This window comes from Neltuma alba, unplaced genomic scaffold (genome assembly GCF_004799145.2).
Source record: "Neltuma alba isolate B1F8T4 unplaced genomic scaffold, ASM479914v2 tig00012697_pilon, whole genome shotgun sequence".
NCBI lineage: Eukaryota > Viridiplantae > Streptophyta > Magnoliopsida > Fabales > Fabaceae > Neltuma > Neltuma alba.
The window spans coordinates 288623-315343 of NW_021637124.1; the positions used below are offsets into that span (position 1 = coordinate 288623).

Sequence of the window (26721 nt, forward strand, 5' to 3'; positions counted from 1 at the left end):
AAGTGTGGAGACCAAAACGAAAAAGCCAACCGAATGCCAGACCCATGACTCAATATAAAAAAAGGGTACTCGGACGGTTGAAACCGAAGGGAAAAAAAAACTGTCTCCCTTTTTGAATTTTGCCTCCACGGTTATTTAACCGTTTTAAACTAAAAAGGAGCAAATTGCAATTTTCGACCCAAATGTTTTGTTATTTGCTTCAGAACCCCAAAGCTTAATGAGTTTGGGTCCATCCACCAAGGGTGGACTGGCCCACTTTCCTACATCTCCCACTCACACTTGGTGGATTAGATGTCACGGGTCTTGTCTCTTCACCTTCCCTCAATTTCATACTTAGTGCTTTGCCGTGACCGCGTGGGCATGACGTCTTCGCTCGGGTCCTTGTACTAGAAATCCTTTTATAAGATCAGCACAAGTCACCCTTTCTTTCGTGTAGCTTGAATTTTACAATTATGCCTCAGATGTCCCAGATTTACTTATATACACTTTTTCACAGTAAATATAATCCCTCTCGAGTCAATAGTTGACTCAGATTACCTTTCTCTTATGTCTAGTATCCACACTTACGACCACAAAATGTCATAAGGGACATGTCACAGACACTAGCATAGGTGTGTATATCACAGTCAATCTTCCTTTCGCCCCAATATCACTTTGAAATGAATCAGTCGCTTTCTTAGCATACTACCTTAGATCGCATCAATCATGACCATAGGACATATGCCAAAGTAGCAGTCACTGAAACATATCTTCATGATATTGTCAAAGTCAAAAGGACACCAATAGGAGGATAATTCCTCCCTGGGACTCACACAGCAATGAAGCAGGGATCTTTCACTTGCTTCCCTTTTGCGGTTCTCTCAGTACATGTGGTATGAAACACATGCTACGGTGTTACTCTTTTACTATAAGAGCGTATGTCGATTTAGATTTATTATTAACACCGTACAGACTTAGGTCCAGACACACTCAGTATCTAAACCCAAATTCTTCAACTCTGCTCATTGTTATGACGTCGACGTTGAAGAGTTTGTTGTCTGGCTACAGGTATTATGGAAGTGGGATTCCAAACTTCGATCCAGCTTTATCAACGTGGATCTCATCTTGACTTGCTACACTTTAGTCAAGGCGACATAAAGTTTGTGTTTCTTCTCTACCATATCAGCATTCATTGCTGCTTTACTGGTGAACACAAATGTCTCATCTTTGTTCACTTCCACCTGAGTGTCAAAGGCGGTTGCCCGTGTGAGAGAGCAAACCTTTTTAACCTGTACGACATACTAGACATTGTATACTTTCGGACAGACACATAAAGTGATAACGAAATAATTTCATTAATGAAGCATTCATATTACACTTTATGTATGCCAAGGGCTTGTACATGTTCTTTAAAAACTTTTTTGCCTATTGGCTTTGTCAGAGGATCTGCTACCATACATTTGGTTGAAATGTATTGTACAGTAACAATCTTTTGTGCTATGTAATCTCTAACAAAATTATACTTGATGTCAATGTGCTTGGTTTTGCTGTGATACTTAGGATCTTTAGTATAGGCTATGGCTGCAGTATTGTCACAGTATATCATCACCGGATTGGTACTCTTGTTTCCAAATCCAAGGTGTTCTATAAATCTCTTCAGCCATAAAGCCTCTTGCACTGCTGCAGTGCAAGCCACAAACTCAGCTTCCATCGAATGTAAGGCAATGCACGTTTGCTTCTTGCTACTCCAACATATGGCGCCATTGTTGAGTAAGAAGGTATAACCTGAAGTTGACCTTCGTTCTTCTTCATCTCCGCCTACATCAGCATCGGAGTACCCAACAAGACGCAGGTCACCTCCTTCGTAGCACAGTGCATAATTGGAAGTGCCCTTTAAGTATCTCAAGATCCTCTTCACTGCTTTCCAATGCTTTTCACCGGGGTTAGACTGGAATCTGCTCACCAGTCCCACTGCATAACAGATGTCTGGTCTTGTACACATCATTGCGTACATCAGACTACCAACAGCACTGGCATATGGAACTCTTTCCATCTTCTTTTTATCAGATTCGGTTTTGGGACACATGTCAGAACTCAAAGCCACTCCAGTGGCAACGGGTGTACTCATGGGATTGCAGTCTTTCATGTTGAATCGCTCAAGAATCTTGTTGATATAATTCTCTTGTGAAAGAGAGAGGATTCGTTTTGAACGATTTCTTTGGATTTAACTCCAAGTATGTATTCTGCTTCACCCATATCTTTCATTTCAAAATTCGATGAAAGCCATTCTTTAATAGCCACCACCGAATCTAGACTATTTCCGGCTAATAGTATATCGTCTACATATAAGGATAATATGACAAAATTACCCTCAAACCGCTTAATGTAGACGCAGTGGTCTTCCTCTATCATTTGGAAGTCATATGAGGTTATTGCTTTGTGAAACCTCAAATACCACTGTCTGGATGACTGTTTCAATCCATAAATGGACCTTTTGAGTTTACAAACTTTATTTTCTTTTCCTTTTTCAATGAAACCTAATGGTTGTTCCATATATATTTCTTCATCCAGATCACCATTCAGAAATGCGGTTTTTACATCCATCTGATGTAATTCTAAATCTAAACTATTTAGAATAAGTCTAATAGAATTGAAACGCACAACAGGTGAGAATGTATCTTCATAATCTATTCCTTCCTGTTGTGTGTACCCCTTTGCCACTAATCGAGCCTTGTATTTGTCAATTGATCCATCCACTTTTCTTTTAATTTTGAGAACCCACTTGTTCCCAATGGCTTTACGCCCTTTTGGAAGATCAACTAACACCCAAACTTGGTTCTTTTTCATTGAGTCCATTTCTTCTTCCATAGCTTTCATCCATTCATCTTTTGCAGGACCTGACAAGGCTTCTCGTACAGAACGGGGCTCATCATCCCCTTCTGGAGTAACTAAAAGAGATTCGCTTTCTATTTGAAAGCGTCTTTTGGGAACACTTTCCCTGTTACTCCTTCTGACGGGAGCTATTTGCTTATCTTTCTTTCTTTGTTCAGGTCTTGGTGTTGACCTTTCTTGGCTCCCACTCAGATTGACAGACCTAGACGATTCTGGTCTGTCAATTTGTTCTGCACTGACTTGTTCCTGTGTCTCATAAAGAGATACAGTGCGGTCAACATCTCCTCTTTTAGGAAATTCAGTCTCAATGAATGTGGCATCTCTTGATTCCATTTCAGTCACTGTTCCATCTTCGTTTTCACCTATGAAAACGTATCCTTTAGATTGTTCAGAGTACCTTATAAAAATACACTTCTTTCCTCTAGGACCCAATTTCCCATGCTTGTGGGAATCATCATGAACATATGCTGCTGACCCCCAGGGTCTTAGGACACTTAGATCCTGTTTGCGTTTTGTCCATAATTCATAGGGTGTGGAAGCGACTGATTTTGAGGGCACACGGTTAAGTATGAAGGTTGCCGTTAATAAAGCATCACCCCAATGTGAAATTGGTAGGTTTGCTTGAGCCATCATAGACCTAACCATGTCTAGAAGAGTTCTATTCCTCCTCTCAGCCACTCCATTCTGTTGTGGAGTGCCAGGGATAGTCAGTTGTCTAATTATCCCTTTTTCCTCACAGAGTTGTTTAAATTGATCAGATAAATATTCACGACCTCGATCAGTACGTAATGCTTTAATTTTACTATCTATTTGATTCTCTACCTCATTTATGTATCGTCTAAAGCACTCAAGTGCTTCAGACTTATGCGAGATCAAATAAACATGACCATATCGTGAAAAATCGTCAATAAAGGTAATAAAATATCAAGCTCCGTGTCTCGCCCTCACACTCATTGGACCACAGATATCAGAATGGATTAATTGCAATGGATTTTCAGCTCTTGTTCCCTTACCGAAAGGTTTTCTAGTTGCCTTACCAGCTAGACAATTTTCACATAAGGACATTTCCATGTTAGGGATTGTGCCCAACATTCCTTCTTTTGCTAGTTTAATCATTCTATTTTGATTAATATGTCCTAGTCTAGCATGCCAGATATTCATATCAGGATTGCTTGAAGAAATAGCAAAACAATCATGAGCGTTAAAACCAAAAGCAAGATCCATAACAAAAAATTTTTGGAATCTGAATGCTGAACCATAAAATTCAGAGTTAAAGGAAATGTCTGCAACTTTATCATGAAAATAAACATTAAACCCAAAGTCTACTAAGCAAATAACAGAAATTAAATTCCGTCGGATGTCGGTAGCATGAAGCACATCATGGAGTATCAAGGTCTTTCCACCACGCAAAGCAAGCTTGCAGGTGCCAATCCCTCGAACCTCGATTCTCGCATTGTTCCCAACATAAAGCCACTTGCTTTGATACGGCAACCGACGGTATTCCACGAAGGATCCCCGATCCCTGCTTACGTGGTCTGTGGAGCCTGAGTCTATAATCCAAGAAGAAGAAACAGGTTCTGTTAGAAAAACAGTACTAGAAACATATGAAACATGTGAATTCACATAATTCACTAATACCTTTTCGCTTTCAGCCTGTTTAGAACAGTCACGTGCGAAATGGCCCATTTGTTGGCAGGCGAAGCATTTGACCTTCTTCAGGTCTAGCTTCTTCTTCCCGCCTTTCTTTCCCTTCTTCTTAAATTGTTTCTTGCCCTTTTTAAATTGAGGACCGCCCTTCTTCCCTTTCTTTTGGGGCTTCTTGCCCTTTTTGAAATTGGGCTTAGATTGGGAAGTACCAGCATCCTCAGTTAAATAAGTTTGTCCAGAGCTCTTGTAAGCCTCTAGACGTTCATCTTCCAGCTCCAGATGCTTAGCTACATCATGTTTTCATTGTGGGTTAGGTTGACTTTCATGTGCTCCCAACTTGCAGGGAGCGACCTGATGACAGCCTGCACTTGCTGCTCATCAGATAGATTATGTCCAGCTTCCTTCAGTTCCCGGATCATATTGGCCATCTCTCTCAGATGTTGCTTCATAGGATTGTTTGGCTTGAGCTTATAGGTATCAAACTTAATTGTCAACCTTCTAAGCTTGGTCGTAGAGACTCCGCCAAACTTATCCTTCAATGCTATCCACATGGCCTGTGCAGTTTTGTGCGACTCAAACTCACACATCAGGTCATCAGCCATGGAGCTCAAAAGCGTGATTCTTGCTATGCTATTCTTCTTTTTCCAGGTTAGATATGCCTCTTGGTCTCTCCTGTGCTGGTTTGTGTTGCCAGCCTCAGGTTCAACCATAGCAGTGGTGAGAGGCTCTATCGCATCCTGTTCCTCTAGGATATACTGGACCTTTCGGTGCCAGATGTCCCAGTTGTCCCCGTTAAGCTTTTCTCCCTTGTTCAATTCAGCAATTATGTTCTTGGTTGCCATTCTTAGTTCTGTGACAAATCTATCCCACATTAATCTATGTTCTCTTTGAAGAGAACCGAACCAAAGAACATTTCAGTTATATAGCACAATGAAGTATACAATGTAATGTGCCTATATTATCCTTGATCAGTAAATAATGAAATTACAAGATCTATGATCAAGAGAATACGTTTGTACCTCCCATCACACAGATACTAGCAATAATCATCATGTCCTATCAAGGATTTTATATAAGCACTTCAAAGATTGTAACCTTTAGAAGTCTCATCTTCTAAAAGCTCCCACTTATAAAAGGCATACATATGATATTCATAAATAATCATACAACAATAATTCAAGTAATTTCATTAAATGAAATAACATACTTAGTCTGTTTACAATGCATGAAATCACAAATTCATGGCGAATACAAATATTACATCATTTGATATGAACATAAATGTAATCAAGCATTGCTTTTCTTAGGCTTCTAAGTTTACGCGTTTTGTTCATAAAGGAGGACACTAGCTCTATGGCCCAAATCCAGTAAGACTTTCTTATGGGTTTGCCTTTAGGTCCGCCTCTAACTCTTATTGCTCTTATGTACTCCATTATGACTCTAAGGTAGAATTCTGTATTCTTCTTATCGGTCATGTAATGGACGTAGCTAGCGAGCACACCATTGATGCCTTTTATGTTTGTCAATTTAGCTGCATCACTTTCAGCTATTCTCATAGCTAAAGCAGGGGTACAGGGTTGATCCACCTCTTCGCCTTCCTCTACTTCGGTTTTATTGGGAAGATCTAACGAATCATTACAGACCAAATGAGGTTCGGTGCGAAGGGGTTCAGTGGGAAATAAAGATTCTGACTCAGGTCCAGAATCCATTAACTCCTCCGGGATTTCTTGAGGAACCTCTTCAGGGTCCTCTTCAGGATCTTCATCCTCTGGTTCATATTCTGGAACTGCATTATCCATGTATAAGTATTCCAATGAACCATCTTGGGTATTTTCAGTGCTACTAGAAGCCTCTTGCTTCATTTTCACCTAGAACAAAATAATTTAAATTATTTTGAATATTCTGGAATTTATTTCCGCATGAAAAATACCAGAAAATACACTGAAAATACTCACAAATAGATCTTTAATTATCTCCAAAATTATCAAATTATATATCAAAATACAAATCTTGATTTTAGGGATTTTTAGAGACAAACCGCACCTCAAACGGACCTTTCACGCGCCTACACGCGCCCCTAGAAGGAAAAATTATCGAAAAAATAAAAAAATATTTTCCCACTCGCCCTGTCGGCGCGTGTACTTCACGCGCCACCATGAAGCCTGACGCCGGCGACACGCGCCGTGCCTGCGGCTTCCACGCGCCACCACCTGTCAGGTGGTGGTCCCCACGTGCCAAGGTGGGGTGCCACGTGGCAGAACGCGCCACGTGGCGCTGCTTGGCCCAAAATTTTTTTTTTTTAAAATTCGTTTTTTTTATTAAAAGTATTTTGGACCGGTTGGGTTTGGGTCCATTTCGGCCCAACCGGTTTCCTTCACAAATTTTTTTTTTTTTTGGTCTGGGCTGGATCCTGCCTCCAGCCCAGTACACCCTTTCCCTTTTTTTTTTTTTTGGTCTGGGTTGGATCCTACGTCCAGCCCAGTAAATACCTTTTTTTTTTTTTTAGGAGGGGCCAAAACGACGCCGTTTTGGCCCCTGGAGGTCTCCTTCAACCTCCAGCCGGGTCGCCTTGACCCGGCTTCTGCAACCGGGTCGGGTCCGTCGGACCCGTCGAACCCGCTTTCTTCTCTCCTCCGTATCTCCGCCGTCCGGTGTCCGTTTTTAGTGTACTTTATGTCATTTTCTTCGTTTTTTCGAGCTCTACGCAATGGGATAATCTTTGAATCCAAAAAACTTCATTTTCGAGACACCCAAAAAATGAAAACGTACGGCCGAAAGTAGATACTGTATAAACCGATTTTCACAGAGGCAGAGAAGCAACCCAATATGTCTAAACATAAATATAAGACACAAAAACTATCATACTGAAGGTAAAATGGAGGATTTGCATAATTTATTGAAGCAAATCACAAGTTACTCAGACCGAACAATCAGAAAATAATACTGATATAAAAACGCAGGCCACAGAATCTACAGAAAATATCAGATGCTCTGATACCAATGAAGGATTTCGGGCATACCTGGAGTCCAGTAAAGTCAGGTTGCCAAGTCGATTTGGGAGACACAGCAAATACACTAGAGTAGAGGGAAGGGAAGGATGGAGAGCAAAGTGTGGAGACCAAAACGAAAAAGCCAACCGAATGCCAGACCCATGACTCAATATAAAAAAAGGGTACTCGGACGGTTGAAACCGAAGGGAAAAAAAAAACGTCTCCCTTTTTGAATTTTGCCTCCACGGTTATTTAACCGTTTTAAACTAAAAAGGAGCAAATTGCAATTTTCGACCCAAATGTTTTGTTATTTGCTTCAGAACCCCAAAGCTTAATGAGTTTGGGTCCATCCACCAAGGGTGGACTGGCCCACTTTCCTACAAGTATATTTATGTTTTCTTTATTTTTAAGATGATATTTACTTTGTGGAGAGAAAAAAAAAAATCTATGTCAAGCTCTTTATAACTCCAATTGATTCCTAGACATACTCCTTTCGTTTCATTAAAAATCTTATTCATGAATATTGTTCGTGAAATCAATAAAAATAAATAAATTTTGTATTCTTCTAATTTCTGCGCGTACTAAACAACCACATTCGTGTTAAGTTGTTTGGTTATATTTTGTGATGACTTATTTATTTATTTTTAACACATCATCATTTGGCATCGATGAAGATCAAACACGAAGCCTACTGCGGTGAAAATCCAGGTGCTTGTTTGGAGTAGCAGTATTTTTGGATTAATATAATTTTAGTCTTTTAAATTTGTTCTCATTTTATTTTTTATTTCTCAAGTTTTAAACCACAAGTTTTACTCTCTAAAAGCTTTTTTTTATTTAAAATATTAGTCACTGTAATCTAGTAAATATCTGAACTATTTTGTCTATTTAATGATTAAAACCTATGATTTGAAGGGTTAAAATCAAAATAAAAACAAATTTAAGAGACTAAAAATTAGTTTAATCCTAATATCTCAGTCGTAATTTACGTAAACATGCTTATAAACACTTATCATAAACAACTCCAAATAAGCATTAGAAAGTCATCGGATTATTCCGTCAATTCTTGAAAGAAAAGCAAACAGTGTGGAGCTTCCATTTTATCTGAGAATCATAAAGAAGAAAGAAATTGCAGTGGAAAGAAGGCCTTCAGAGAGGCAGGTGAATATGCATGCTTGTTGCTATGTAAAAAGCAAAAAAAAAAAAAAAAACAACGAAGAGGAAGAAGAAGAAGCTTTCTCTTCCATACTTAACACCCTGCAAATGAGAGAGATCCTATTCTATGAAAATCTGAGTGATGTTTTTTTCTTTAAATGTCTCACATGACCAGTGGGCGTTCACAAATATTTTTAATTATCATGAAAAATATATTCATTAGATTTCAGTTATGCTTATGATTCTCTAGTTCCTTACTTGATACGTAACTCCATATGAATTTTTTAGTATAAAATGCATAAAATTAACTTACAATTGTTATATTAATAGCCTCCAACACCATTGACAAAAGCTAATCTTTATCAAAGCTTTTATCACTGTCATTCAATCAATTATTTTATTTTATCAAATTTATATTTTTTGTTAAATCATCATGTTTATATTTATTTATTTTAGCTATAAATCATAATCTTCCTCTTCTGGCAAGGTCACAAGACCACGCGGGAACTATCCATTCTGCGCAAAAGAGGCAACGTATCGGGCAAAGGAAATTCGACAAAATATCTTTTCAGGCAAAAATGAAAAACATTTCCGTTGCCGGGACTCGAACCCGGGTCTCTCGGGTGAGAGCCGAGTATCCTAACCAACTAGACTACAACGGAAGCGTTGGGATGGCGGCCCACTTGATAGATTTAGTTTTTAAAAATCTAGCATGATTCGAATAAATCGGATCCTCTACGTCACAAGAGCCACCGCCCCGACCCGGCTATACCGCGGCCTAAAAGGGATTTCTAGGGTTTCACCACGTTTTTCTCTCCCCTTGTTGCAGCTTCCTTGCCTTCGTGCTTAGAGTGCCTACAAGCAACAAATCATGGTACTTTCTTTCCCATTGATTTACATATCCTTCGATATTTTACTTCCTTTTGTTTTCTGTGACTTGGGACTGTTAAGAGTTTTCTGTGTGATTATTCAAGCATCGTTAGATGTCATTTGTACATATGTCAATCTATTTATTCGAGTAACCCATTTTCGAGAAGCTAATTGAAGCCGTGTATAATTCTGGTACATTCAAAGTTGATAGATTAGTATGCGGAATGTATTGGGTATAAACTGTGGTTTACGTTAGCGCTCAGAAAGCGTGGAGCTTTGTGAAGCTAATTAAGTTGTCACTCCTCTGATTTTACATGGAACTTACATTTTCCTGTCTTTTCTTCTCTCGTGTATCAAGCTTTAACTCTATATGTTCTTTTTGTTGTAGACGAAGAGAACCAAGAAGGCAGGCATTGTTGGAAAGTATGGTAAGCGTTTAGTAACTATGATATTATTGAGGTCTGATTTGCTTAGTTTTATGTTTTGCCCATCGTTCCTACTCCTAAACTGGTAATTTAGTGTCTATAAAGATTCGATTAAACTGCTAGTTATGCGTGAACATGAATGATACCAGAATGATCTTATAACATATGGAGAACTCGTTTTTGACCTTGTGGGGGGGAAAAGGAGGGAGTGTGAGCGGGGAACATGCGTGATCGTAACATGGGAAGTTCAGAACCAAGGGAAAAAAAAGGCGCCTTTGGCTTTCTATCCCTTCCCATTAGTTGAAAGGAAAAGGGATAAGGCTATATGGCTCCATTGAAAAAAACGTGACAAATTATCCTCTGAAAAGCTATTATTGCTGACAGGTGAGCTTTTTGAAATGATTTCTCCAAGGCATTTGATATTCGTTCTTTGGCCATAGTTTGGAATGGTAATTCCTTATATCTGAATGTGTGGTTATGGGATCCTAAATAGATAAGATATGCCTGAGTGCCTGATCACCGTGGGAACTTTTTCCCTGTTTATGAATTATTATGTATCTACTTAGTACCATTGCAATTAGCATGAAAAGATTTGGAGAACACCTCTGTTTTCCTGGGACTGGTTACTGAAGCCATTTTGTTTATTTTCTTATATCAGGTACCAGGTATGGTGCTAGTCTTCGGAAGCAGATTAAGAAGATGGAAGTTAGTCAACATAGTAAATATTTCTGTGAGTTTTGTGGGAAGGTAGGTTTTCTGTGTTATTACACGATCTCTTTGTGAGGGGTTATTAGTAGCTTTGATATTTTGAATTCAACCCAAGAGAATCAACCGTTTATTATGAACCTATTTGTTGCAGTATGCTGTGAAGAGGAAAGCTGTTGGAATATGGGGCTGCAAGGATTGTGGTAAAGTGAAAGCAGGTGGTGCTTACACGTTGAAGTAAGTCCTTCAAATTTGGTTGCCCTGTTGTTATTTTTTTGCCTTTCAGCAGCCACCTGACTTTGTTCTTTGCTGTTTGCCAGTACTGCGAGTGCTGTGACTGTGAGGAGTACCATTCGTAGGTTGAGGGAACAAACCGAGGGTTGAGCTCTTGGTGCATGCTAGTTTATGAGCAATTAGACGAGAGAGAGAGATGGCTCATATTCAGAGCACTGTGTTTAGTTGTTTGAGAATCATCAACTTTTGACTGAGATTCTAGTCTGATAATGCCATTTTAAATTAATTGTTTGGAACCCTGATTTCGAAAATCAACGCAGTATCTTTGTGTGCTTTTATATTTTTTCTCAAAGATGCATGCCTTCATGTTTGCTTGTTGTAGTCATTAAGAAAAATCTTATGCACTTGGGAAGTTCCATGGTAAGCTTACTCTTGGCATGGTACCTCTACTTATATATGGCCTTGACAGGTCTGAAAACCTCACTCTAAACCCAAAAGCATAGTGGTTGGAGGAAGAGTCAAGTATCAGGTGCTGAGCTGCATATCTAATAAATTGCAGTTGAATGATTTTTGCGATGCAATCCCAGATGGCCTATTGAATATCTTGCTTTATTTGGAATTTGTTACTTTGTCCTCGATTCGCATGATCGTCCTAGCAAAGTGGGCATTCTACGAGCACCTAGAAGCTCAATTTAAGAGAAAGCTATTGCGCATTCAATGGCAAATACCGTTCATGCTTTGTAATATAGCAATACGTGTACATGTTTATTCAAACAAATATATAATCAATCTAATTTATTCACCACTGGCTAATCTGAAATATCATCTTTTATGTTGACGCTGCAACTTTTATATTTTTGGTGAAAAACTTTAAATTGTTTTTTAATAATAAATAAATAATTAAATATCAATTGTTCCGAAATGAGGAAATTATTAGCAGACGGAATTTTATAGATGAAATTTTAATAAAATTCGACAAGCGTCTGCCCGATCTTTTATTTAGGACCCTTGTCAAAATAACAACATTGCAAAGTTCAGCTCACAATAGCTAGAATCCAGGGCAAAGCATTATTCCAAATTCTGCATTCCGCTTAAATGCTTCACATTTCGCATTTTAACGTAAACCAAACATGCATAAATTGAAAGCGCACATGCATCAGAACAGCGACAGACTCACAGGTTCACAAACCAGAGAACAAATTGACAATTCTGAGGTAGAGACGTATGGTGCGCACGTATTCTAATTTCAAATGATCAACTAATGTTTATGTAGCGATGCTTCACAATATTGCATCTGAATCTGAATTTATAAAATAACCGAATTTGTTGAGGCCAATCCATCTAATTCAAAAGCTACATAAATGGTGAGCTAAAAGAAAAAAAAGCAATAAAATAATATAAAAATATAGCAGGGGATTTGTAATCACAATCTTAAAACAGCAAGGAGAGAAGCTAATGGCAAAAATACATAAGCATCGAAAGAGCATTAAAGAATCTATGCACTTGAATTCGAAGCTGCAAGTGAGATCAAGCACTTGCTTGACTGACCGCCTGCATATTTCTTTACAACATGCTCGTCTAGTTTGGAACTGATGTGCAAACACTTATCATCTGCTGAACCTTGCAAAGAATATTACAAGATAGTTAAACAAGAAATGGGCACCTCTTTCGTTCAACCTTAACGGTAAGTAAGCTTTCATGGCTTGTGAATTTTAAAACCAAAAACTCTTGGAACATAGCTCTGTAATGGTTTCTGTGGCTTCAGTTGTCCGTACGTCATCATGAAGAGATGAGGAAACGTAGTCCCAAAATAAGCTCCATCAATGTCTAGATAGGCAGACTCAAGGAAAAGCGGAAGGTACATGACAATGATTCACTGCAAAACTTAACTGACAACTACATAGAATAAAAAGATGACGTGCGATCATCCCCAAAAATCATACAAGCTTCAATTAAATCCATTTGACAGAGGAAAGACAAACCACAAAAAAGATAAAAGAAATCTTCAAGAAATATGAAGGCAAAATGACAGCAGAAAAATTTGGTAATCTTCAGACTCAGCAAACAATTTTAAATGCCAGAGACACAAACTAAAAATCTGAACGGGTTGTCCAGAAAGCCTACCTGATATCTCAGAAATATTGGGAAGCCGATATCCTAAAGATATCCTAAAAATGTCTAACCGCTCATTATTTTAATATAACTGCGTCATAATCTAATATATGACTCAACTTAGTCTTGTGTACCTTTAACAATGCATCCAAGTAAAAGAAATCTTTTAAGAATCAGTGAACACAGACTCCTACCTCATACCACATATAAGGGGACAGTTTCTGATATGCATGCATGCTGCAGTAGTATATGCAGGCAAGATGTGGAATGACAGAAGATCGAAACCAGAATTGATAGATCCATACAGACCACATCCACAATGGGCAGGCCAAGGAACAGATCTCAAAAGCAAGAAAGAAGTGAGACCCATGAAAGAAGAAAAATTAAATTCCAATAGAGACACATGAAAGAAGAAAAATCAAATTCCAAGAGATATGCTGATATATTGGTGCTCCAGATGAAACCTTGAAATTGCTCAACAATATGTATAAGGATACTGCCTTGATATTTAGACCGAGGGTAGTAAATATCTTCACACCGAGGGCAATATATTTTCACTGTACTTGACCTGGGAATGTCTGACTGACCAACTGGAAGGCAGGGTTGTCCAGAGCAGTAAACTCTTGGGCATCTACCAAAATCATAGTTCTTGTACTTGTCCAGCTGCAAAATTTTAAACTTCATCATCAGTCAAAAGTTTGTGGACTTTAAAGCATAAAAGCAAGGATAAATGAGAGCAAAATCTGACCATAGCAGCCATTCCTTTGCTTGTCAAGATGTATCGGGCATGAATCAGACCATATAGCATCTCTGCTGCCGATTCAATTAATTCATTTTGTTCCTCTGAGAACATGTCACCTACACATTGCAAACAATGAACAGTGGCCATTATGAATGCTAAGTAAAGAAGGAGCAAATAGGTGATCAGAGCTACACAAAAGGAACATGAGGAAAATATGCAGACAAGCTTACCGTGGGACGATTCAACATCCAGAATTAAATCAAGTGCATAATCATAGTAAGGTACTTGACTGCTTAATCCGCAGAGGTTGAAGTCATCTTGGATGTAATCATCATCGACCTCACAAAAGAATTCATTTCCTCTCAGATTGCAGAACCATGAAATCCAAGATGTGTCATCTCCGTCAGAACCACTAACATCTGACTCTTCACTGTCTGTTTCAGATTCCTCTACAGCCAAGCATATAAAATTAAGATCAGCTCATTAATACCAGCCCAAGCAACAGCCCAAGCCACGGCGGAAAAAACAAATGCCAGTCTGTCTTTTATCTCCTTCGCTATCATCTTTATGTCTTTCTAACAGATCCGACAGTGGAATATACCAATGTTTTAAGAGCTCAGAATCTGTTAGAGAAGGAAATGGGCTGAAAAGACAGTAGCGATGACATAACAAATAGAAGATGACCGTGAAGAGGTGATTAAAAAGAAACAATTTCCACGAGAATACAGTTAAGTGAATGAGAAGGTGACAAACTGATACATTTTCCTCTTGACCATCCGTGATTTGCCTTATAAAAGAACTAATTAGCGCAGTAGTGACAGCAGTTATTCCTCTGACTTACCAATACCGTTCTGTTGTCTGCATTTTAATTAATTCAACACGAGTTTTTACAGTCAATCATGAAATCCAATAAGAGAAACTTTTCTAATTTTAGTAAGCTTAGCCCTCCCTTTCCCCTTCACTTTACCCAAGGTAACAAAGGAAAGAAAATTAGGTAAACATAACTATTAATTAGTTGACAAAACAGACATTTTCCCAACGGCATTTTATGGCCTCGTCTTACTAAACACAGGTATTTACAATGGAAAATAGATCAGGCCCTATAAGGAACAAAAACGCACGAACAAAATGTTGAAATTTCTGCAGTTTCGTTCGATATATGCACAGAAGAAAGAAGTATTCGGTCCTAACCATCTGAAGCGTTGGTATTTTTGGAGACGGGAGCACGCGGGCCCCTGTGGTCATGGGGTGGCTTGCCGGTCAGCACAGATTGTGCCGACCTATCCTTGCCGTTGATGGTTCTAGATGTTGACGGCGAGGATCGCTCAAGCTGCTTGTCCAGGACGTCATTGATTCGCTTCCGATCAACGGAACCCACTTCCGATTTCGATCCAACTGCTCCTCGATCTCTGTACATGCCTCCGTCCTCCTCACCCTTTAACTCAAAGATTCAACGAAATGTCAGCCAATCATAGCGAGCCTGAGAATCGAGAAAGAGACCCTTCGGCCTTGACCTTCGCAGCTAGGGTTTTTAATGCACTTGTAAGTTTCAGGGGACGATATTAAGAGAAGAGCCCATCTCTCGATACGTCTTCTGAAAAAATTGTAATTGTAAATTGAAATTAAAAAGCTACAAAAAATCTAAAGGAAAAAAATTAAGGGAAAATTACAATAAAGACCCTGAAATAAACCAAATAGGTACTTGAAAGTTAATTGCTTGGAGGGATTGAGTCTTAAATTGCAATTAGTAAATCACGCCTAAAAGACTAAAATGCCCCTCTGTTATTGAAAACAATTTAAGAAGGCAAGACATAAAAATTCATGGCAAGGCAAGAAGAGACAACGTGTTTTGCAATTTCCAAGCCTAGGAATCACTGGGTAATGTTTCTAACTATACTCTCCTTCTATTCTTCCATTTGAGACCAAGCAATATGATAATGTTCTTCAATTTTGTGAGTTTCATTGTCAATCATTGAGTGTTATACTTTGAGAGGGAGTGAGGGGTGAAGTTAATGACGGAAGATGTTAATTGGAGGAGGTTGTGGTTAACTTAAAGTGATATATTTTTGTTTTTCAAATCTAATTGTTCATGTATAATTTCTGTGGGTTTGGTTATGATGGAGGGGTTACAAGGTGAGGAATGACGAAGTGTGAGAGGAAAATGGAAGGAGGTAGTAGTTGTTAATTCGTGTATGAAGTTTTAGGGGCTGTAGTGGAGGAAGTGAATCAGAATGTTATCATTTTGAATGCTGAAGTTATAAAATTCTAATGTCAACTTGGTAATCGAAGAGGATGTTAGTTTTAATTTTCCTATGTAAATGATTGAGCTAATGGAATAAAATTATATTGAATTCAAACCTGATTTCCCTATCTTTTGCTGGTAGCTTCATAGTATTTTTCAAACATGATTTTCTAGCAATCTTTCAAATTCAAATGGCTAATTGCAGAATTTGATTGCTGTTAAAGCACCTCTAGTTTTTTGTTATTTGATTCACTATTGTTGTAATTTCGCCTAATAGTATTGTAACTGCAGAATTGTTATTATGATGACAACAACATGACATGAAGATCTGGAAATGTTGGTCTTTTGTTTATAGATAGAACAATGTCAACATTTTGTATTTATTGGTTCTAAATGGTAACAAGGTAGATCTATTGAATATTTGAAGTTAATAAGAAACCCAGTGTGAAACTTGTAATTTCGCTTATTAAATTTGTTCTTTGGCTTACTTCTCTTGTCATTTGGCTTACCACTCTTGTCACTTGGTATTAAAATGTTGTTAAGACCCATAAGCTGTTTGTGACTTATCCAAGGAAATGTGCCAGATAAAATCAAGGGATTATGAGCTGATTCTATTTTGAATTATTTCCTGTTACTTTCAGTTGAAAAATAAGTAGCATTATCAACTCAAGTAGGATTAGATTTTATCCTTTTGTTACCATTAATTTCCAAACATTGTTTAATTATTTTACCCACGTAATTCAGCTATAAATAGGCCATTGGCCACATGAATAGATCATTAAATATTACAGAGTGTTTTTCCTGAGTTGGAGATTCTTGATTGGTCTATTAGTGAGTGTTATGAGATTCTTATGGCGTTTTCTAATATAAGCTTTCCTTTTTTTCTCTTTAGATCCTTTACTTCAGATTTGAGTCCTTAACAAATGTGGAAATAATGTCAACTTTTTATGAAACTTAATTTCATGAGAAACTTAACCTCAGAATTGTTATTTGGCTTACTACTATTGTTATTTGGCTTACTACTCTTGTTATTTGGCAGTGATATGTGAAAATAATGATAACTTTTCATAAAATTTAATTTCATCAGAAACTCAGTAACCGGCTTGTAATTTCGCTTACCAAACTTAGTAACGAGCTTGTAATTTTGCTTACCAAACTTATTATTTAGCTTACCGCTCTTGTCATTTGGCAATGAAATGTGAAAATAATGACAATTTTCATGAAACTTAATTTCATGATAGAATTGTCATTTCGTTTACCACTCTTATCATTTAGCTTACCGCTCTTGTTATTTAGTAGTGAAATGTAGAAATAATGACACCTTTTCACGAAAATACCATATGTCAATTTCTACTAAATTTAAGTTAATGTGAATAGCTTTTCAATAGTTGTTATTTGTCATACTAGACTTGTTATTTCCCATACTAAACTTTTTATTCGCAATTAAATTGTGAAAATAACGTCAATTCCTACTAAAACTTAAGTTAATGTGAATAGCTTTTCAGCACTTGTTATTTTTCATGCCAGACTTGTCATTCGCAGTTAAATTGTGAATATAATGTCAAATTATGTTAAAACTAAGTTAATGCAAAATTGTTGATTCCTATATTAGACTTGTCATTCGGGACAAAATTGTGAAAATAATGCTAATTTTTGCTAAAACTTAAGTTAATGTGAATAACTTTTCAACACTTATTATTTCTCATACTAGACTTTTCATTCGCAACTAAATGTGAAAATAATATCAATTTTTGCTAAAACTCAAGTTAATGTGAATAGCTTTTCAACAGTTCCCCATATTAGACTTGTTATTTTCCATTCTAGGCTTGTTATTGACAGTGATTTAACTAATGTAATTCTACTTGCTTATCTTTGTATCAGTAGTAATTCTAGTTCTTAGATATTCAATTACTTTTTCAACATGCATAGTTACTCTGTTTCTGCTATATACGATAGTAGTTTTTGATTGAGCTGTGATAAGCATGAAGTTGGTCTTTCAAGCTTAGTGGAAGTTTTGTTCTATAAGTCATAGATATATTACATCAGCATGAGATGAGATTATGAAATAAGGAGAAATTGTGGAGAATGAGAGCCTTTATATGAAGAGTATTATATTCGCTTTACATGTTTTACAGAAAATTAAATATGAAAGCTCCGCGGTTAATATGTTTTATTTCCCTTATTGCAAATCAATGGGTCGAGAAAAACATGGAAGAAAATTACGGTTCTGGAGCAAATAGCCAATCAATCTTCTGGATTGCATTAATGGTGGCTTAATAGGTTCGCGGGTAGAGAAGGAGAAGGAAGACAAAGGAGAGTAGAAGAAAGAAAGAGAAGGAAGAAGAGAGGGGGAAGAGAGGAAGTCAGAAGAGTAGAAAGAAAGAAGAGCCTTTTGGTCTTTTAAACTTGATTTGATAATTGCAATTTAAAACCCGTTCTCTCCAAATAATTTTCTTTATTCAAGGGTTTATTTTGTTGTTTTGCTATTTTAAGGGTCTTTCAATGCCATTTTCCCAAAGTTTAATCACAATCGCTATATTCTACACCTTTTCTAATTTGATCCCTAAAATAACAAAAAAAAAACTTTTAAATTACCAAAATCACAAATAATGCACCTAACTAAGCTAAATTGTTTGGGGAAAGCTGGTCTTAAATTGAAATTAAAATGTTTAAGAAAAGATCAAAATGCCATTTTCCTTCTCATATCTTCTTCCTTCCAAAATATAATCCCCATATGCTTCCATCACTTCTTCTGTTTTTCATTTTGGTCTTATGGCCAATGATACACCATCGTTGCTACCATCTCATCTTCTCCCTTCAACCACATCCATCTCAAAAGGACACAGAAGCATTGCTAGCACATCACAGACGGTTTTGATTCTAGCAGTGATTCGGATGTCGGCAGACTAGCAAGGAAAGAAATCTAGAAAGAAGAAGCGCAAAAGAAATGTTTCTTCAAGAGGGAAGATTGATGTGGAGAGGATGACTCATAGAGAGGTATTATTTTTTTCTTTACATCCTGATTCATCTTTCCTCTATTTATTCTTTACCCTTCTTTCATCCACTTTTTTATGGGGTTAGCTATAAGTAATGGATTGGTTTCTTTGCTATTTCTGTTTCTATATTGTGTAGGTTTTGGATTTGATAATCTTACCATGGCGTGTCAATTTAATATCTAAGGGACCTGTGGCTTTGCTAAAGAGCAAATAACAATAAGAAAGAAAGCCTTTTCAATAATAGAGGAAGTTTTTTAGAGACATAGTGCCGCGACCTTGGATATTATATGTTGATTCGATACTAATATTATAACTTCCCTCGTCAATTTAATATCTAAGGGACCTGTGGCTTTGCTAAAGAGCAAATAACAATAAGAAAGAAAGCCTTTTCAATAATAGAGGAAGTTTTTAGAGACATGGTGTCGCAACCTTGGATATTATATGTTAATTCGATACTAGTATTATAACTTCCCCCCTCACATTTAGTGATAAGAATGAAAAATTTTGCCCATGGACTGATGATTTGTTAGTAGATCAAAATATTACCAATAGGTGTGTCAAGTTCGAACAAGTTGAGATGTTTGCATTTGTCAAGAGAAAGAACATTATAAGTTTGCATTTGTCAAGTTTGAAAAGATCTGTCAAGAGAAGTTAATTATATTCACCAAAGTTAAGTTGTTATTTTCAGTACTTAATTTGTTATTTCTAGCTGTGGAGTTATTATTTACAAAACTTATGAACTTATTATTTCTAACAGTTACCTTACTATTTGTAGAAGTGAATTTGTCATTTTCAAGTCCAAAGTTATTTTAAATACCTAAATTGTCATTTCATTTATCGTACTTAATTTGCAAGAGCTGACAAGGACGAAAGACCAAAAGAAGGAGGAAATCACCATAGATAATTTCAAAAGGGAAATGGAGATAAATTGTACATACTATCACTGTATTTAAGACAGGTTTAATATTTTTTACTTTGTTGATGAGTGATCACTGTTATAAATTATTAATGATAATTATGTATTACTGAAATGACATTTGAATTTGATATTATTAAATGTCTTAGTTTGAATTGCCATTATTTTAAATTTCACTACCAAATGATAAAAGCAGTAAGCCAAATGATAAGAATGGTAAGCCAATGACAAGAGTGGTAAGCAAAATAACAATTATTTGATTAGGTTTCTCAAGAAATTAAGTTTTATGAAAATTTGCCATTATTTTCACATTTTACTACTAAATGACAAGAGTGGTAAATCAAATGACAAGAGTAGTAAGTGAAACAATAATTTTATGATTGGATTTCTCATGAAATTAAGTTTAATAGAAAGTTGCTATTATTTTCACATTTTAGTGCCAAATGATAAGAGCGGTAAGCCAAATGACAAAAGTGCCAAATTACAAGTTAGGCAAGTGAAATTACAAGCATGTGATTGGGTTTCTGATGAAATTAAGTTTTATGAAAAGTTATCATTATTTTCACATTTTACTGCCAAATGACAAAAGTAGTAAGCCAAATGATAAGAGTGGTAAACAAAATAATAATTATGTGATTAGGTTTCTCATGAAATTAAGCTTTATAAAAAGTTATCATTATTTTTACATTTGACTACCAAATAACAAGAACAGTAAGCCAAATAACAAAAGTAGCAAGTCAAATTACAAGTTTTGTAAGGGAAATTACAAACTTGTGATTGCGTTTCTAAAGAAATTAATTTTTGTGAAAAGTTGTCATTATTTTCACATTTCACTGCTAAATGACAAAAGTGATAAGCCAAATGACAGCGTGTTAAGCAAAATAACAATTCTGTGATAGAGTTTCTCATGAAATTAAGTTTTATAAAAAGTTACCATTATTTATGTGTTGTATTGCCAAATGATAAGAGCGGTAAGCTAAATGACAAGAGTGGTATGCCAAATAATAATTTTGTGATTGGGTTTCCTATGAAATTAAGTTTTATAAAAAGTTTCTATTATGTTCATATTTCATTACCAAATGACAAGAGCGGCAAGCCAAATGATGAGAATGGTAAGTTAAATAACAAGTTTGGTAAGCAAAATTACAAGCTTGTGATTAGATTTCTTACTAACTTTAGAACATTAAATAGATCCCCATTATTACCACTTAGAACTGATAAATATAAAATGTTAACATTGTTTTGTCTATAAATAAAAGACCAACATTTCTAGATCATTATGTCATGCTACTGCCATCATAGTAACAAGTCTACATTTATAACACTACTAAGCAAAATTACAACAATGGTAAGCCAGATAACAAAAAGCCATATGTGTTTTGATAGCAAATAGGTTTTGCAATTAGCCATTTGAATTTGAAGGACTGGTAGAAAATAAGGTTTGAAAAATGCTATAAACTACTAGCAAAAGATAACGTGCTTTTCGCCATTGATTACTGATCCATTGGGGGTAGTGCGGTAACTCCATAATTGCCCATTCAATGTTCATAATGTCACATGAAGGTCATAGAAGTAGAGGAAGTCAATTCAAGAGAAAATACAAGGGAGATTGCCATGGTAATTCTTTCCCTCTATGATAGTGTCCGATGGTAAATAGGGATGAGTGCTTTATATTTCCTGTCCTGGAGTGTTCTCAAATTCCTAGGGATTTGGCATGGATGAAACATAAAGTAGGGTGTGGGGTGGGAATAAGGAAGTGGGGTAGGGGAAGATACGGGGGGGTATAGGTATGAGGAATGTGGGTTGTGAGAGAAGGAGAAGGAAGAGGAAGGAGATGAAGAGGAAAGAGAATGAGGAAGAGAGAGACATGAAGAGAAGGAGGAAGGAAGAGAAGGAAGAAAAGAAGAAAGCGGGCATTTGAGTCTTTTAGATGTGATTTGCTAATTGCAATTTAATACTCAGTTTTCCTAAGCAATTAAACTTATTCATGTGTGTATTTCACTATTTTGCTAATTCAGGGTCTTTTATTGTGATCTTTTCTATTATAAAATTTTTTCATAGCACTCCTGGTAATTGTCATAGTTGACTTTTAAGAAGCTAATCCTCCAACTTTTTTTTTTATTATACACGATTTAATCCCCCAATTTTACTAATTAGAATTTTCGCATTATGCTTGTAAAAAAGAGTTTTCACATCAGATATATATATATATATATAAAGAGTTTTTTCATACAAGTACTGTAATGTGTCTTTCTATAAAAGTTTGGTAACTATATATGTAAGGGTATGATCAGCAATTTGATAGCAAAAACAATAAGAAATCCAATATAAAGTATTATTTCAAGTGCCACAGGATATGACTAATTAGCTAATGTTTCAAAATTTAATGTTGGTTTATTCAAATTATATAAACCGATACCAAGAACTCTTGTTGATAAAAAATAGAACTTCCTTCAGTATACAAAATAAACTTTGAATATTTTCTTTAGCTAGAATAAATTGCCATTTTTCTTTTTATCTATTATGGAAAATGGAAACAAATGTTACTTCACAAATTCACCCGATAATTTATGAATTTCTTAATAATATGAAATGATAATATAAAGGTGCTCACGGGACGGGACAAGACCAAGACAAGCCAATCCCAATGAATAGGGATGGGACAGATTTTTTGTTCTATGTCTCATTCTGTCCTGAAGGCGTCCCGATCTTAATGAAGGGAAAGAGGAACCAATTTCACTTTATACCCAAATGAAAAGATTGAAGGCCAGAAACTTAATAAAAATATCAGAGAATACCAATCAAAAAGATGGATGTAAACTTACAAAAAGGAGGAAAAAAATCAAAGCAAGCATTAATGGGTATATTAAAATAGACAAAATGAAACCACAAAATGGGAAATCAAATCTTTGAAGTTTAGAGTATATAGGTAGCGGCAAAAGCCAACAGGCCAACACGAGAATGCGAAGCTGAGAGCAATAAGCAAGATCAGAGAGGAAACTCAAAAATTGGGTCTAAGGTCTATGTGCAATCGTTGAGGACTAAGATTACGAGCTGCTGTTAATCTCTAGAATTTCATGTCATTTCAACACTTTTTCTTTAAGTTTTATGCACACTTGGTTGTATTTATTCATATTTTGGCATTTATCCTTATTATTTTTGAGCTTACAAAGTTTTTCACTTTTGCAATGTTATTTTGGTCTAAGAATTAAAGTGTCAAGCCACTTGGAAGTACTTCGAAAGGAATTAAAGATTAAGGTTTCTTAAAAATTATATTATGGTGATCAAAGAAGAATAAATAGAGGACAAATCATAGGTAAAACTCCTCATTTGAGCTAGAAATACAAAACTTTTCAGAGGCAAAATGATCTGCGGCACACTTTGACCTACCTGCGGCCCAACAGAAACATAGGAAAACTTAGCTACAGTGCAGTCGTTGATAGCAAAACGCGCAGCTCAATTAAGCTCAAAATTTTAGGTTTTAAGACCCCAAACTCGACCTTGGCTGCCATTCTTTAGTTCTGGGTGGTTCTTGGGGGTTTTTGGCTGTGCTAGGACTTGCTTCTTGGAGGAAATTGAGCTAAGAGTTGGAGCTTTGAAGATATTTGGGCTTCTTTTCTTGGTTTTTCCTCTCTATCTTGCTTTCTCTACTCTTGTTTCATGTTTGTGCTAATATAGATATATATTCTCTTGGATTTTTTGAGTATGTGTGGCAAAATACTTTGATTCTAGGATTATTTTGAACTCTTTTATAGATTAAGTACTCATTTCCCTATATATTTGTGATTAATGATATGATTGTGTTAATTTTACTCTATGTTTAATACTTCTTGTTGATTGGCCACCAATGAGACTGTTGGGTTCACTTGATTGATGCTTTAGAGGGCTAAGTTGAGTATAAAACTTGAGTTTAATCGTGTGAAAACTTGAAATTCGTGAGTTGGATGGATGGTTTTGTTAATGAGATAGAGATATACTTATTAACCTCACATAGTCACATAAGGTTTGCAATTAAAATTGGGCTTAATTAATTAAGAGATTAAGGAATTAATTAAGCTAAACACCTATTTGGAGACTTGAAAGAGCACTTATAGGTAATTTTGTATTTTTGGCTAACATAATCTATAATTAAAAAGCAAATATAATGGAGATTTAATTCGGTGCTTTTGAAATATAGGGGGATAAATAATCTTAGGTCCCTTTGAATCATTAGAATTGAAGAATCACTTTTTCTTTTTATTAATTTTTAATTTTATAAATAATTGATATTTGTATTACTCAAATTAAGTGAAAGTGTGATAATCAATATTTGATTGGGTTTCGAAACCAAATCCTCGTGGGAACAATACTCTACTTATCACTTTATTACTTGTGACAACCCATATACTTGTGGTGTGAACAGCTACCAACTACCAATCATTGTCATCTTAAAGAGCAAGAGCTCAGAGTTGAGAGTGATAAGTATTGACTGATTAAGAAGGAAAGCTTGGTAAGTAGCTGAGCATGATAAGGATTCAGAAGGAGGTTGGGGCATTTGCTAAGAGGAGGCAAGAGCAATGATGATTTTAATGGATCTTATAAACTTTACTCATTTACCTTTGTTTTCAAAAATTTAAAAATGGCTTCATCTATAATAAATTTTTGGGCCTAAAAAAAGAGTTTGATATGGGCCTCTTAATCAGCATATAATTATTGATATGATAAGATAATAAAATATTTTAATATATATAATATCTAGTCCCTTTTTTCATCCTGTTCCAGTACTGTCCCATCCCAAATTTTTTGGGGACAGGATGGTCTTGTCCCAATATGGTTAGGATCGGAACGAAACAATTTGAACACCACTGGACAATAGTTAAGAGAATTTGAGTGAACATAATTCTTACTCCCTCCTGTTCTTTTTATAAGATATTGAAATTTGAATTACTTTGATCCTTTTTATAAGATCTCATTTGTGGTTGCATGAATATTTAATGTGTTTTACTATTTTTGCCCCTAATTACTCATACATATTGCATTAATTAAAAGGTTGGCATACTACATTCTCTTTCACATTTTCTCTCTCTTACATGCCTCTTATAAATAAGAATATGCTTTAAAAATTTTATTTATTACATATTTATTACTTTTAAGTCATTTTAATTGCCTTTTTAAATCACATAATTTAGTTATCAAGCACTTATAAAAAGGACCAAAGGGATATATCATAATTTTTTTAAAAAAAGAAAAAAAATTAAAACCCAAATATGAATCAATTTATATTTTACTTTGTTTTCACATATCTCAAGATATGAAAAAGTAACAAATATTAAAATATCATCTGGCAAAAAAAAATCAAATAATAAAATTCAAACAGTAGTAGGAGATGTAAGGATCAAGACACGTAATAACTTTTTATTTGCTTGATAATCATATTAAGTAGAAGATATTCTAACTATTTGCATCAAGCTCAAACTTCCTTCTTGCATACATGCTCCTCTACTCAATATCACTTATCAAATATGTATATATCATATTTTCATGTTTTAAATGTGTGCATACAACCCTTATAAATTTCAAACATAATGTATGTGCATCTAAAGTTAAGTATAACTTCAATGTCTACATTCAATACCATGAATAGCCTTGTAAATCCATCCACTTTAATCACTTACATTATTCACTTTTTATCTAATTAAATTCAACCACTATTAAGTACTACTAACTCCTCCTACTTACATTTATAACCATAATCTAACTATTAAAAGAAAGTCTTTGAATCGCAAAGCTTCGAGCTCTAATGTACAAACACTATAATAGTTAAAGTGTGAGTTTGACCATGAATCCAAATGATGTCTACCTCCAAAATCAACCACCTAACCAGGCTCTGGTCGAACAAAGGTTTCTTGAGACCTAGGCTTATTTTGATTATCACCGTGATAGTTAGGGATGGGAAACAAGTTGTGAGTAGCCCTATGAAGAATCAAGAAGATGTAGGTAAACAAAAGAATGATACTCTTCTGGTCCTTAATATATGACCCAATTATTGAGTTAGTTTTAATCCTAAATATAAGACCCATTTCTCATATTGATCAATTTTCTCTAAATCATCCTTATGGATACTCTCTCAACCATAATCAAGTAGAAGAGGAAAAGGGATATTAAGAAAAATGATTATGATATTTTAGGAAAAAAGTGTCACATTTTTTATAATTAACTAATTATCTAACTTCCTTAATCTAATCAAATTAGTTTAAATGGGTCTTATATTAAGGACCGGAGGAGTAACAAAGGAAAGATGTATCACACGGAGGGGAAACTTTACAGAGAGAAGTATCACTGGCCCCACATGAAGAAGACTGGTGCAAGACACAGAAGTGCCTTTAACTAAGACCCCACCAGAAGCCTTATCATATAGGGAGGCACTCAAGCCACAAAATCACTAGAGAGAGGGTGTGTTGGATAGCGGTGGTGGTAAAGTAACTTTTTTCCAATCTGACTTTTACAGAAGTCAGATTGAGTAAAAACAGCTTCTTTGAGCTTATTGCATAAGTTCATTTCAGTGGGAGAAGTCAGAATGATGCAAAAACATGGATCCAACATCATTTTTAACTACCTACCTGTTACTTTTCCAGTTGGGATGCACATTGGGCCTCCAAACGTGATCCCAAACACGCCCAGAGGAATAAGAGACAAGACCAAAGGAAGATGAGGTGCAGGATGGAGGAAATCTTCTTTTAATGATGACTCTAAACTGTTAAATGGAGTCAAAGTCACTAAACTTTTATAGGTCAGCAGATTGAGTTCTCTAAAGAAGAAAGGGGGAGATTGGAAAAACGA

General features: G+C 35.8%; 2 protein-coding genes and 1 non-coding gene across 3 annotated transcripts; 1 reads left to right on the top strand and 2 right to left on the bottom strand.

Moving 5' to 3' along the window:
* Positions 1-9249: 9249 nt before the first annotated feature.
* On the bottom strand, positions 9250-9322 carry TRNAE-CUC (transfer RNA glutamic acid (anticodon CUC)). Its single transcript has one exon. It is a non-coding gene; the product is annotated as a tRNA-Glu (tRNA).
* A 143-nt stretch (positions 9323-9465) lies between these two features.
* LOC114730008 (60S ribosomal protein L37a-1) lies at positions 9466-11246 on the top strand. Its single transcript, XM_028917028.1, has 5 exons — positions 9466-9534; positions 9919-9958; positions 10614-10702; positions 10815-10897; positions 10981-11246. Exons 1-5 carry the CDS (start codon positions 9532-9534, stop codon positions 11042-11044), a joined length of 279 nt encoding a protein of 92 aa, XP_028772861.1. The 5' UTR covers positions 9466-9531; the 3' UTR covers positions 11045-11246.
* Positions 11247-12130: 884 nt separating this feature from the next.
* Positions 12131-15330, bottom strand: LOC114730007 (casein kinase II subunit beta-1). Its single transcript, XM_028917026.1, has 5 exons — positions 14940-15330; positions 13979-14197; positions 13755-13864; positions 13504-13669; positions 12131-12721 (listed from the first exon to the last, which is right to left on the bottom strand). Exons 1-5 carry the CDS (start codon positions 15163-15165, stop codon positions 12591-12593), a joined length of 852 nt encoding a protein of 283 aa, XP_028772859.1. The 5' UTR covers positions 15166-15330; the 3' UTR covers positions 12131-12590.
* Between the last annotated feature and the right edge of the window lie 11391 nt (positions 15331-26721).

Bases quoted from the DNA above. Each gene is read 5' to 3' on its own strand.
- LOC114730008 (XM_028917028.1), top strand. The intron at 10,703-10,814 runs GTAGGTTTTCTG...TATTTGTTGCAG, and splicing joins TCTGTGAGTTTTGTGGGAAG to TATGCTGTGAAGAGGAAAGC. The intron at 10,898-10,980 runs GTAAGTCCTTCA...GCTGTTTGCCAG, and splicing joins GGTGGTGCTTACACGTTGAA to TACTGCGAGTGCTGTGACTG.
- LOC114730007 (XM_028917026.1), bottom strand. From the start codon at position 15,165: ATGTACAGAGATCGAGGAGCAGTTGGATCGAAATCGGAAGTGGGTTCC. The intron at 14,198-14,939 runs GTTAGGACCGAA...GCTTGGCTGTAG, and splicing joins AAATACCAACGCTTCAGATG to AGGAATCTGAAACAGACAGT. The intron at 13,670-13,754 runs GTCAGATTTTGC...AAAATTTTGCAG, and splicing joins GCAAAGGAATGGCTGCTATG to CTGGACAAGTACAAGAACTA.